The sequence below is a fragment of the Panulirus ornatus genome, chromosome 59 (assembly GCF_036320965.1).
Source record: "Panulirus ornatus isolate Po-2019 chromosome 59, ASM3632096v1, whole genome shotgun sequence".
Lineage (NCBI taxonomy): Eukaryota > Metazoa > Arthropoda > Malacostraca > Decapoda > Palinuridae > Panulirus > Panulirus ornatus.
The window spans coordinates 7,539,148-7,553,749 of record NC_092282.1 but is presented as its reverse complement, the minus strand read 5'-3'; the positions used below and the strand labels follow the sequence as shown (position 1 = coordinate 7,553,749).

The 14,602-nt window shown below is 32.9% G+C and overlaps 1 protein-coding gene across 3 annotated transcripts in view; it reads right to left on the bottom strand.

The window, feature by feature from the left end:
- Positions 1–959: 959 nt before the first annotated feature.
- LOC139767319 (sodium/hydrogen exchanger 9B2-like) overlaps positions 960–14,602 on the bottom strand; it is a 51,096-nt gene continuing 37,453 nt past the window's right edge. For all 3 annotated transcript variants that reach the window (XM_071696599.1, XM_071696598.1, XM_071696600.1), the window contains one exon: positions 960–14,253. In XM_071696599.1, the coding sequence (XP_071552700.1) occupies positions 14,116–14,253 (138 nt within the window). In that variant the 3' untranslated portion in view covers positions 960–14,115. The remainder of the gene's footprint in view (positions 14,254–14,602) is intronic.

The following is a 14,602-nucleotide window of genomic DNA, read 5'->3' as shown; positions in this document are numbered from 1 at the left end:
ATAACTTTCGTTATTTTCATTCCCTGAAAAACAAACACCAGTGTTCATTGAATAGTCTTATTTTTTGTGCAGAAATCCCTCATCATATCACTGCCTTTCACTAATAATTCAAGCTACATGGCCTTGTGTACTGGATAAATAAACTTGGTGAGGTACACAAAGAGTATCTAGCACACAAAGCGTATCTAGCTATCCTAGGACTCCAAATTCAGACAGTGGAAGGCCAGATAAATTTGGTAGACTAAATTTCAATGATTGCATTCTTTCAACACGAACTTTTAACAAAATAATTCATGTGTATTATTCTCAGAAAATTTTCAATGTTTTTAGCAATTAGTGGTTATTATATATGAAAAGATTGAGTAGTGATTAATAGATTGATTCTACCTTTATGCAGTAGATTTAAGGTCACAACCTTTAAGTGCCCACCTACAACAATTGCTTTACCTCTCTTCCATTCCTATGAGCCTCATATGTAAGAAAAAATTGGTCTTGCTTTTCTCACTTGGATAGTCCAACAAAAGTTTTTTAAATTAACTCCTGCTGGATAAGCACACATGCTTATCAAAGCCTTATCACTTATTACATTACTGGTCAGTAGATGAAGTGCACAAACTGATGATGACTACAGTTGATGCATAACTAAACACCTGTTGGAAGTAGATGAAGTGTACAAACTGATGATGACTACAGTAGATACATAACTAAACACCTATAATTGTGATACATATTGGCTGGCACTATCATAACTTAAATATAAATGATGAGAATGTGCTGATATAGCTGAAACTCAGGGGGTGTACTATAGTACCTTAAACTTCCTCCAAAACTTAGTGCTTTAATCCAAGCTATCAAAAACCTTCAGATGTAGTACCCCCATACTTACAAGTGTTACTCAAAGGTCATAGTACCCCCATACTTACAAGTGTTACTCAAAGGTCAGAGAAATAAAACAGTAATACAATGTATAAGTTTTAAGCGTCATTGATACAAAACTCCTTTGCGTAACATTAGCAAACTCCACAAGATCCAAGTCACACATTACAGCCTAAAAAAATAACAAATATTTCACTGGACAGATGATATTGTGGACTGTGTCTGCCAGGATAATTATTTGTAAAAAAAAAAAAAAAAAAATACTGTAAATGATATCTTGAAAATTAAGTATCTCATAAAACAGTATCTTAAATAAGTCAAATATCACATTTTGTTACAAGTAAAATACTTGTTCTCTCTCTCTCTTGCAACCTGGAAAAATTAAATATGATTAAAATGAACATCATAGCTACATACAGTCTGTATTACTATCATGTTTCAAATCAACACAATGAAATCTGAGCCATAAAAGGTGTTAATATTAGCCCTTTCATTGGGGACAGAAGGATGAAGTCCCCTTCCCTCAGTATGAATGGCAAATTGAAAATAAAAAAAAAATCTTATCTTTACTGTGGCAGTGGATACAGTATGTATTACTTCCTTACAACAAATATGAAGAACTCTTCTGAATATCCTTGGTTCCACCACCATGGCAAAGTGTCAAGAGGCATGACATCAGCCCATTAGTGCCGCCAGATGTATGACTATGCTATTGCTTTTCGCCCATTTCCACTGGATCATTACACTATTGTCGGTTAGCACATACTATTTTACATAAATATCCATTATGCATGAAACTTTGAATTAAAAACTATGTGAACTCTAATGAACTCTACTGCTGTGGCAGTGCAACATCATACTCCTCCCTCTTATACCTCAAGGGTTACTGAGACCTTAAGTCCTCATTTTTTTTTCTTTTTTCATATAAGTAAGGTTCATGTCCTTTGACAAATTTCTCTTATGATGCTAACAAAACTGGTGCAATCTTAAACGCACCATGTATAAAATACTGAGTGGCAAGAAGTAGGGATTTCCAATGAAATACAGGACAAAGAACCAGAGCAAAAGGGGTAAGAATTACATTTTTCATAACAGGTTGTCCAAATGAAGAATCATGATACATACAGTAAGGTCACAAATAGCATATCAAAGTATTTTGATTCATATGATAGAGTATGGGTCTCGGAGTTAATTGCTACACGACAGAAGAAAACATCATTTATTGTTACATGGCCATGAGCTCACAAGATTTAGCCCAAAAGTAAGGATACAAATGTTACCATAAGATAAGTACAAAGCAGATGTATCATACAATGTGTTTTATAAATGAAGGTCTGCAATTATGCACACACAAACATAGTATTCTTTATCAAATAATCAAAAAGTGGTACAGTATTTTCAAATGTAAAAACAAAATCATGATTACATATTCACACCAGAGCCTAAAAGTAAGAGAGAGTTAATGTCAAATCTTACATTCAATAACAACATATTCAAACCAGCATATAATATGAGAAAACTTAAGTTATTCTACATCAAAATAAATATTGTATAACACTACAAATCATAGTTAACAGCAGAAATCTTATATTGAATTAATGTGAAGAACATCATGAAAGAAGCATAATATAAAAATTTTCTAAAAAACCTTGTGAAAGGAAAGTCTGTAACAGATAACAATTACAAGAATAATTAACAATGAAGTGAATAATGATGACTAAAGTTTGGTAGATCACTCTGCAGCTCAAAAATGAATAATCGTTTAAGTGTGATAGAGTAGATACAAAGCATTAAATGTCTTTAAAATACAGTAGTACAGAAAGACCTTGCTAATCTGATGCAATTTTAAGGACTCTCCTCAAGAGATTACAGAAATTTCAATGGATGGGACAGCAAAACAGTAGGCTACAGTAAAATAAGATGACACAATTTGGCTAGTACATCCTTTGTGAAAATATTCAAAGCAAACTAATACAGATTACCCACTGATAAATAAAGTAAGCCTCCTTATTTAAATCAAACAAATACAGATTGCCCATTGATAAATAAAGTAAGCCTCCTGAAGTCAGACTCAACCATGCTAAAGCTAAATGTAGCAAAATAAAATCGAACACATTTATGCATAGTTACTTATGTAACCACATATCCCCTTTTATGGGTCTCCTGCAGTTTCTAAGCTGCATTTCTACACATGAGCAGGGTAAGATAGGATGGCTTGAGGTGGAAAACTTATTACAGTGACAAGTAAACAAAAGATGAAAATAATGGTCATGAGCATAGAAATCAAATCAATACTGTATACAGAGGAATATAAAAATGGAGAAAAGTCTTGCTTAGCATAGATTAATACACTGCACTAAAGGGTCTGCCTTACTAGTCTCACTATGGAATTCTCTGTGGCAAGGTTGGCGTGCAAAGATTAAATCTAACAAAGCTACTTCTAAATCTGTGCAAACACATGATAGTAACTAGCTGTTCAGAAACAAAAAAGTGGATGACCATATCAAAGTGAGTGAACACAACAAAAAAAAGTAAAAACCATCACTATATGATAATGAAACATTGTTATACTAAATATACCCAAAACAATTAAGTCTAAAAATACTGTACTGGAAAAATGTTAAACCAATAATAATAATACAGCTAACAGATGAAAATCTAATCTTGGTTAAGTTACTATACATAAAAAATATGATTTTCTTCTGCATTTGCTTTTTCTTTGTCTAATTCTTTCTTGGTTGAATATTCAATTTCTCCCATCTATTGCAATGCGTAACCAATTGGTAATTTAGATAGCAATTATCAAATAAGCCAATGGTATTGTAAAAAAGAAAAAAGTCAAATGTACTAAATGCCTTAATGACAGTCTGCCGCTAAAATGGTCGCAAACTTCAACTCAGGCACCAATCTTAATTTTTTCTCTTATCTCATCTAATCAGTGGTGTATAGAACAATTCAGTGTATTTGTTACGTAATCGTCTTCCTATATATTTTATGCACTGTGGAAATGCACAATTCCTCAGAAATTACCTCAGCCCCTATGAAAAGAAAAAGAAAAAATCAGACTATATCTATATCATATACTATTAAGGAACGTACCCTGCATATTTTTCGCTATATTGCCTTGGGAGGGTAGTGCTCTTCATCTATATAAGTATACAATAATCATGAAGCTTTCTTTCAGCCATGATTTCATTCCAAATATACCTTATCACATTACACACTTTACAGTTTTTCCAAGCACTATACATATATATAGCATCATTTATGTAGTTTTTACAGGGTACATATTTTTACATCATTCATATGTTTCCATAATTACACACCATTTACATAAGCATAAATCTATTTACATTTAAGAATGAACGAATCGTTTCATTTTCATCAAAAATATAAACACTAATGCATCAGAACTTATTTCTATTATTTCAAAAGTGACTACAACAATGGGTATGTGAATCTGACATCATGCCAAAACGATATACACAGTATGAGGATCTATGGATGACTGCAATGCATGATATTTCTTCAGTTGCAGCCAGCAACATCATCCAACCTATGGGCACTTCCCAGAGGGGCAATTCAAACAATGGAGGGAAAAATTAATGTCTACTGATGTCTACTGAAGTTGCATACACTCGCATCTACTAACGTGCATCACAGTTAAAGGGCTAATAAAAGTATCTTTACTTTCTGCCCTGCAATACCACAATTTTCTGCAATGATGCAGCAATATTTGCACAACAGTGGATAACCTTCATCACCAAAAAACCTTCTCCTTTAATCAGTCCACCATATTCAACAGGTTTTACCATTTGCATTCTTTTTTTTATACCTGTTCACCTTTTCTCACCTCAGGGAGGAATCATTACTAAAACATGACTGGGCCCTCACAAATATTTTTTTACCTCTTTCCAATTTGTCATGAAATTCACATCTAATTCCCTACAGCACATAAGAAATGCTTCACACCTGATTTTCATTGTTTTTCTAACACTTGTATCTAAACTTGGTCTATGCTTCATCTGCCAAAGCCATGTTCATCTAAACCTGTTTCTCTTCTTAATCTCTCTCATCTAATCTACAAAAGAACATCAAACAGAAAATTTATGAATAAGGAAGCATCAGAATAAAAAGGTTTGCCTGTATTTGCTTACAAATACATAAAAATGGAAGAATTATGAATACTGTAGCGTGCATTATAACTTTGTTCCTGAATAACAAAGCATGCAAGAAAAATTAAATATAACACACCACATCACCTAAATACTGTATTTGTACTCATATACAAAAGCATCAATTAATCCTTTATAAATGAAAAAAGACAAAATATGTCAAGCACAATGGCAGGTTAAGGAAAATCCAGCAACATTATACAAATAAAACTTATAGTATTGCACAACCTTACAGTAAATACTTTTCCCGTGAGTTTCTTTGACACTTGCTTTGCCTTTTAATGAAATTCCAGATTCATGCTCAAGAGTTCTGACAAGTTCAGCAGAAAATTATTATGAAATGTAATGCAATAATGTTGCTTGTTAATCAGTACTTCATGAGCATGAATTAAAGGGAGACAAAATTATACAAAAAAGGTAGAAAAAAGTAAGTGACAACATATAATACAAAGTGATGTTAAGAGAAACAGTTCAATGCTAGTAAGATTACTCAACTCTATTACACAGTATAAAATGCAACTACATACAAAGCAACAAAGTATAGTATTCTCTACATTATAAAAACAATGATGACCTGAGTCGCAAGCACAACCTACTAATGTATCTTATTTAGCTGCATTCAGTTTTTAACAACTAATGTATGTGAATATTAGAGCAATTCTTTGTAGCATGAAAACAAGTAAAACAGTAGCCTAGATCTAAGTAAATATCAAAATATGCCTAAGTTTGAAAATTAACTGAATAAAAATATGATATGTCTTACAGTAAGGTAACCAGACACAATCAGGTTTGCATTACAATTACTCATTTCTGCACTCATAAACTGACTTTTACAAATACATACATTTTGACTAACCGGTCACTGAAAGTCTTTATCACCAATATCTGGAAACAAACTGCTTAAACAGAGTAGTTATTATGTACTCCCTAAGTGCCAAACCTTTGAAATCAAATGATGAAAATCAAGCAGGTTGAACTCAGTAAATGACAATTATGCTGCAAACACAGTCAGCTAATTTAGTGTATGTGTTTAAATGCAAACTAACAGTTACCACAGCTCTTGTGACTACCAAACATGTAACTGGTGGCATAAAGTATCTTGCATGAAACTCTGCTGTATTCAGATGAGGATATCTGTGATCTCTTAAGATTAAATCATTTTCCTGTGAACTATTTATCAAACTACTCTCCCTTTTTAATTATTTACAGGGAACAAGGTAAAGACTTCTGATCAAAAAAGCATGTTAGCACTGCAAACCTACACAAAGAAATCTATACAATATATTCTTCATACTCCTTCACCAGCATTTCCAAACTGATTACCATTAATGTTATCATTAACATTTCCTTTTTTCTCTTATGTACTCACCTTTCCCATCTTAGGAATGTACCATGAGGAACTTAACCTTATCATTTTTTCTTCAAAATATATCTTAAGCAATAACTCAAAAAATGTAGAATGAACCAAAACCTAAGTACAAGTACTTAGAAATGACACAGACATTTAAGGCAGTTGCGTTTTAGATTATCAATGATCAGACTTAACGCATGTATACTTTATTTCTTTCCTTCACATCTATTGGTTAGAAAAATATAGCAATCAAAACCACATCTTGCCATCCAGATGAAAAGAGTGAACACAGTCATCATGAATATTTCGTTTCCAATGAAACTACCTGATAATTTTCAGGTTGAACAGCTGAAAATCTTGACATATTTCCAAATATTTTGGAGTAAAAGAGGAACATGTAAGTCAAGTGTTGGTGAGATTGAATATGAAGTTGACTTATGTTGCACTGGTGAGGAAGACTGTAAAATATATGAGGTAAACTTCTTGTTTACAGAGTAACTCTGAGTCCTGACTGGCCAATTTTGTTTCTGTAAACTTGCCACTTGCTGTACCTTACTTGAATTCTGAATGGTTAAATAAAAAAAATCTTATGGATGGAAAAACTACTCTACTTACACAGTTTGTTTCTGACATGATGCTGATCCAATGCGGCATGTTTCCTTTGGAGTGTGGCAGTTAAAAAAAAAAAAAAAGCAGATTGTAATGTAAATACAATGAGTAAATTCAATGGTTGAAGCAAGTTTTTAGATCATCAACTGAATTTTCTGTAATTGTAATATCAAGTTACAATGGCATTAATTGTAACAAAGCTTGGACATATTTCTAAAAGTAGGAGGATGTTCATGTCAAAGAACATTAACATTAATTCAAAAAATAAAGCAGATTTTTTTACACAAATTATTGCTCTGCTGTGCTCCCTGGTAGGTATGTCCGCAGTAACATCGATAATCTTACATAAAATCACAGAAACTAAAAAGTCTAAGTAATTCATCAATTTTGAAAAATTACTCACCTATAAATCAATTACCTTAAGTAATATTGCACACACTATGAGGCTCCAGTGTGTTAATCAATAAGTACAATACGAAAAACCCTACTTAAGCCTTAGACAATTAAGGCATTTATGAATACAGTTATAGTAGTACAGAATTGCAAATTCATTTTAAATCTACACTTCAGATTCCAAGAAGCACACATCTGGACACTACAGCACTTCCCTTATTCTAAGAACAAATATGACACCTCTCATTTTGTGTATAATGTTCTTTAAAATGGCAATATTTTATAATTCATAAACATAGCTTACCTCAAATTCACCTAAATTACAATCATATTATCTTTTTTCTTAAAAATAAGAACTATATCATAACTACCTTAGGGTTTACTGGTTTTACAATGTATATGCTCTTTTCTAATCACAACTAGCAATTCCTGACGATTATCCTCACTAATTTCAATTAATTTGAATTACATTTCAGTTTTGATATATTCAACTCGTTGTACAGTGCTTTGTATTGATCCATTCATAAACTTTCAAAAGCTACTCACTAACTCGTTGTATACTGCATTTTTATGATCTGTTCGTCAAGCTGAACTACTAACATTACAGACTTCAAACTACAATATGGCACAGCTAAAATCTTTAGATGCATCTCTTTCCTCCTACCAGTTGTTACTGCCATAATCTAACCAATACCAAACAATACAGTATTAGAATGCCTGAAAGATAATCACCAAAACATCACTCTTAACAAACCTCCTATCAAACCTATTTAGCAGATTCTTACACAATTTTCAATCTATAGTAAGATCATTATATACACTGACTGGCACTAATAATATGTGTGATAAGGTACTTTCAATTAAAATCATGATATGACATGTTTCCACTTTCATATGAGCATCATGCATCAAAAGAGGAATAATATGTAATTTCTTTTCTATACAGCATCAGAATCTTAAGACTGCCGATGGATCTAAAACAGCAAAATAATGTAACAGCAATCTACCTTTTCTCAAGCATTGGTTTTCATGGGAACAAAATGCTTGCACTGTCAGCTGAACCAAAATCATTGTTACTATCAGTTACAGTACCTTAAGTAATATTTTCCCAATAAATAAAACGGCCAAGTGATGAGACAAATTCTTCAATACTGATGCAGCAATTCTTTTCAAAATTCAGAGCACAGTGGTAAAACGAAAAAAGAATTATACATATCATAGCCCCTAAAAAGCAAATGTTCTATGAATGCAGTAATGCATCTACACTGCAGATTCAAAATGCCTAACACTAAAATGAACTGGTGTACTACATACCAATGATGATGCATGATGAAAACGATAAAAATGACAGTGACTATGATCTCAAAACTATTATTTTCCCTAAGTCTTGGCAATAATAAAGTAGGTGCATAAAATACAGGATTTTTGTGAACACTTACAATAAATTCTATACAAAGTGACATATGGCAGAAACTACATCATCCAGTTCCAAGATGAAAATCAACCATATTTTTGACTATTAAAGAAAATTTAGCAGGAACAATGATATGGCCTGAATGCATTGCTCTCTTGACTGCACTAGTCATTATCATCTATCTATCTATATTCTTACTTAATTAACTTTCAAGTTTTCATGTTAAAATTCATTATCAAGTGATCCATTACATGCACTTAAGGAAATGCAAGCTAAGAAGAATCCCCTCCTCCAGTCATGATATGTTAGTATCCACCTATGTACAACCTATTAACACCCACTGTATTGAGAAGTGGCTGAATAGAACCTCTTTCACAAAACAGACTTCTCTACTGAGATAAAAATTCTCACAAGCACTCTGTTTTCACCTAACATATGATCCTCTATATAATTCCAATCAACTGTAGAAAAAGATAAATATTCAAATCATTCCCCATAAAGCTACAGTATTCTTTCTATATGCTCACATCACCTACTCAAGTTGTGTCACTTACTTGGTCAACAATTCCCTCCTAATAACCTATCCCTGGGATTTTTATATGAACTTTTATGTTGTAACAGTGAAATGCAGATCCTTATCAACTGAACCAAACTGATTCTGTAATAAAAGATATTCATGTTCAGTCCTTTCATTGTCTTAATTCACCAGGATGAATAGCACCCATAAAGAAATTTAATATAGAAATCTTAAAAAAATGGCCAAAAATCAAAGTACAGTACTGTAATATCTTAGAATATTTCTTTAGCCAAAATTCTTCCATTTTTTATCATAAAATAATACGATTATTGGTTTTGTGAATTTCAATAGTGACCTAACTCCGAGAATATGATACATATAATTGAGAGTTGCAAGTACTTGGAAAATGAAGGCAGGTCTTTACCTGTCCTAACAACTCCTAAAGTTAACAAGATCATTTGGCTGAACTGCTGCTTTTCAATCCTTTATCTTTATTCAGCATGATGAATAGCACCTTGGAATTCTTTAAACAATATCTAAATTTTCAGTGAGATTTACAAAAAAAAAAATCTGGGTATCATTTGGGCCAAAACTTTTGTAGAATATTACAAGTAAAATGAATACTGACTAGGTTTATTATTTTTCTTAATCCTGTCTCCAAGAAAATGATACTCATGATTCCCAAATTGCAACTGCTTAGGAAATCAATTTACAAACGAATTTAATTGTCCTAATTACTCCAAAGGTGATATATTACTTCTCAAATCTAAATCCTTGTTCAGCACCAATGATGCAATTTTGAGAATTATCTATATTTCCCAAAAAAATGGATAGTTCAAGATATCACATGCCAAAGGCCAACCTTTTAGAACTATAAAATTACAAAATTATGGGGTTTATCATATCTATGCTCACATAATCTAAAAAACAATACCCACAATCAAAAGGCAATGACTAATACAAAAATCCATTAACAAGTGTTATGTCCTAATTAGCTGACAATTCTACAACCAAGATCCTCATTCCGCATGATGACTAGCACCATGATAACATCCTATAAAAAATATAAATTTTGAGAATAATTTACCAGAAAGCAAGTTTAAAAGTTTACAGTATCTTTTAGGCCTTTCTTAATTTTCATGTAATAATGTAATAATGAAGTTTATCTTCTTTTTCTAAGCCAGATCTCAAACAAAAGATACCCACAACTGACTGATTGTAGCTAAAGAGCAAATTAATAAACACATTTCTTTCAATAACTTTTCACTCTTTCCTGCCTTAGTGAGATAGTGGCAGAAACAGATGAACGACAGCTTCATTTTTCTACATCCACTCTCAAACAGTAATGTATAATGCACCAAAACCATAGCAAGTATTTCTTGTCCTAACTACTTGAGGGTTAAGATCATCAATTTCTCATTCATCCATGACTCAAGTCCAACTGTTACTGAAGCGAATGCAACAAAATCTAAACAGCAGACCTAATGACAATCAGGGAGGAAAAATCTGCAACTCCCATGTTGTGGACACTAAGTTTAGAAATATGAATTCTCAATGACTAATAATGTATCATTTCTGAGGGGACAAGCTGAATCAGGAGGAAAGTCTGTGTAGCTACCTCAGCTTTGTGTACCTTCATCTAAGCAAGTAAGTGCTATTTTCGCTTGGCATCTCAACTTCTGACTGATCAGTCTCAGATATTTAGCTTTCTGATAGAAGAGTTCCTGGCAGCCAAAGGCATATGAAAGGGGCAGTCACTTTGTCAGGCAGTTCAGCTTCTACTTAATGGCAGTCCAGTTGTAATTTACCAAGACAGCAGTAAAGGCAAATATTGCAACACTATAAACTGTCACATGCCTCAAGATTATGGAAGCACTTTTACGAAGAAATTCGTACTTGTATCAGAAAGAAGGATGTGGTAGGTGACTCATTTAAAAGAATAGACAAATAAAATTTTCCTTTTCTAACAAAAAAAAAGTCAAACTATATTGCAAAACCACAAATTGGATGCTGTGCCTGAATCAGACAGATCTTGGATTCTAAGGTAATGAGACCAAGCCCTAGTACTTGGCTCTTCACTGTGAACTGAAGAGCCAAGGAGACAGGAATCACAGTTATGTCTATGCACTAGAAACAAAGAATTGCCACTACCTTCACCTCTAGTAATATACTTTGTTGGGAAGCTTACAATAATGGAAATCTTTAGAAAAAACATACACATTTGCACTAATTACCTGATATTCCTCCTCCTAACAAGCAAAAATATGATGAGTATAGTATGCCTGTACATACAAGCAACCACATCCCTTCGAGAAAACTAGAAAGATGTAAACAGAGTTGGAAACTACAAATCAATGTAGTGACAATAATAAAGTGGTCAGTCTGTAACTTTCAATATCTACTACATCATTTATCGCTGTAGCTTCTGTCTGGTTGTATGCATGTAAATGACTATATACTGTTCTGTACTAACCATCATTACAATAATAGTTACAATAATATACAAACAGGTGGTAAAATGAAATGATTTTACTTTTCCATAATGGACAAAAGTTACTGTTGAAGAAACTGAGTATGAATTAGTGAAATGAAAAAATATCTGAATAATGATAAAAGACAAACTTTGGGTTAAAGATGGGATTAGCATAATAGGTACCTCAAGGTTTCAGGATAGTGTGACCTTTAACAAATACTTTTAGGTCAAGTGGAAGTTAAACCCTAAAGAAGTAGCCTATGCTTTATATGGGGATAACCTATGTAAATAACTACAAGTTTACAGATGAATTAATCACAAGTAAATTCTTTGGATCTACTGATGCAGCGATGCATCTGGGTCCAGTGATGATGTGACCTGATATAATAACTCTAAGGACTTGATAACCATAAAAATGCTGCAGAATCTGCTGAATACTATCATTACCACTAACACTCCTACAGGAACAGATTTGCAATAAGCTATAAAGGAATCATAATTCAAGGATCCTGTATATCCCAGTAGTCACTAAAATAATTATGATCATAATTATACATATCCTGAAATAAATAACACACACATGCATTTAATCTGGAGGGATATATGAAAACTATGACAAATCTGAAGGTGATAAATGTTCTTGATAGGAATATCATTTAAGTGAAACAGGTGGGGAGAGAGAAATCAAAGGCAACACTAAAACCTTAACAATAATATATAACACTGGCAGATATAAAATAAACTCTGATACAGTGATAACTGTGAGCAATGTTGGATGGCTTATTGTGTTGTCATGGGTGAAGATGAGAGCTGGAGTACAGAAACAACTGAATGCTGTGGAGTAAAAATTCTCTCAGGAGAAAATGAATTGCTTTAAACTAATATGCGAGTCAACAGAAGAATCAAGTAGCAAAGTTTGTATTAACAGAATATGCTTCAAAAATAAGAAGAAATGACAGACAACTATAATAAGGAAAGTGAATTTCATGGATGAGGAGGGATAATGTTTTGAATCTGTAAGCAGAAAATTACTACATATCAGACAAACATATCTTTTTAATGTCTAGGAATGGTTCTTTATGGTACTTTAACATAAAAAAATTGGAGTACATAGAGGCAAACAATCAAGTTCAAGACACAAATGACTTATCAGCATAAAAAGAATGAGGTTAGATAATGCAAAATCAACATGATGAGACTGATGGATGACAAAATAAAATCATCATAAACACTGCAATTGTACTTTACTGTTCTGCAATAAAGGATCATGAAAAGGGGAATTTTGAAGATTGACAAGATGCAAATACGGTAAACAGCAGAACAACCTATCATGAAATATGGAAGAGGCAAAGAGGTGGCAGTGAAGGTAATACCATCAGAAGGGGTTGGGGTGATGCAAATTGTATGGTAAGCTAAGGCACCAGATGTGAAACTTACATCAGCTGCTAGAGAGACATAATTCACCTTTCTAATATACTCTTACTGTCTAGAAGCCTGAGGGAAGAAATCTGTACCTAAAAGTGGTATGGCTGCAGCTTTTATTGTACTATGAAACAAATGAAATAAACAGCCAGGGTCCATAAAGATCAGGGGAAATATTTTGTAAAATATAACCGAAGCAATAGGGGTAGGCAGTTGACAGAGTTTCATATGTGGTTTCATATATCTTCAGATAATCACAAGCTGTGATGAAAATCAAAATCAATGTACCTATATCATCTAAGAGGATTAACATTTTTTATAGCAGATTTCCCAAGAAACATCTTTACAGATGAAGAAATCTTGGCATTCAACAAATAATTCTCTTGAAAGTACACATTTGGAGTGATTACCAATGAAAACCACAAAGGCTGTTATCTGTTCTAATGTCTAGATGAAGGCTGTTACTTCCCACTTGTCTTGCATCTAAATGTCAGTCTGTGGGAATGGATTACTATCTCCAAAATTTCTAATCACAGCAGCCTCATATCATGGTATAATGCAAGTGAAGCACTCTTTTTCCATTGCTCAGAGTTTTCGTGTTTATTGAAGTTCATGGTTAAATCAATTAAAGTTTAAAACCTAATCAAGTTCAAATCATCTTAAAAGACTGATATCCCAGAGAAGTCTTAAAGAATGAATAGCCTAATACTACCTGAGACACATTATTCATTTTAATGTCATGGTCAGTAACAAAAAACTGTGACACTCCACCTTAAAATATTCACATCCACACTCTGACATCTGGAAAACACAAATTCTTCCATCGTCATAAATAGTGGAATAAACTAATGATTAACCTAAGTTTGAAATAATTTAAAGATTATACTAAACAGTTGTTTCCGGTTCGTCTGGCAAATTTCTTGTAGGTAATCTTCGTATAAGGAATCTTGGTCCAGTGAGTTTGATTGCTGCAGCTCCAATAGGTGCGGTCACTAGGATTACCATCACAGCTATGGTAACTATCTGCAGTTTTTAAGTAAAAGTCAATATTACAAATGTCTTCATGCTTCCTTTTCCAAGTACATAAATATATGCATCGCTAGGAAAAGACAACAAAGGCCACACTTGTTCACACTCAGTCTCTAGCTGTCATGTGTAATGCACTGAAACCACAGCTCCCTTGATCATGTACACCACACAAAAACTTTCAATTTTTCAGCCAGCTGATATCAAATAAAGAATTTATCCCAATACTTCAACCATGCTTTAGCATAAAGAAAAATCTTTTTACTTCAAATAACTGACATCACAAAGAAATATCATCAGCACACTTTAATCAGACTACATCCCCTTAATGGCAGTCTGAATGACA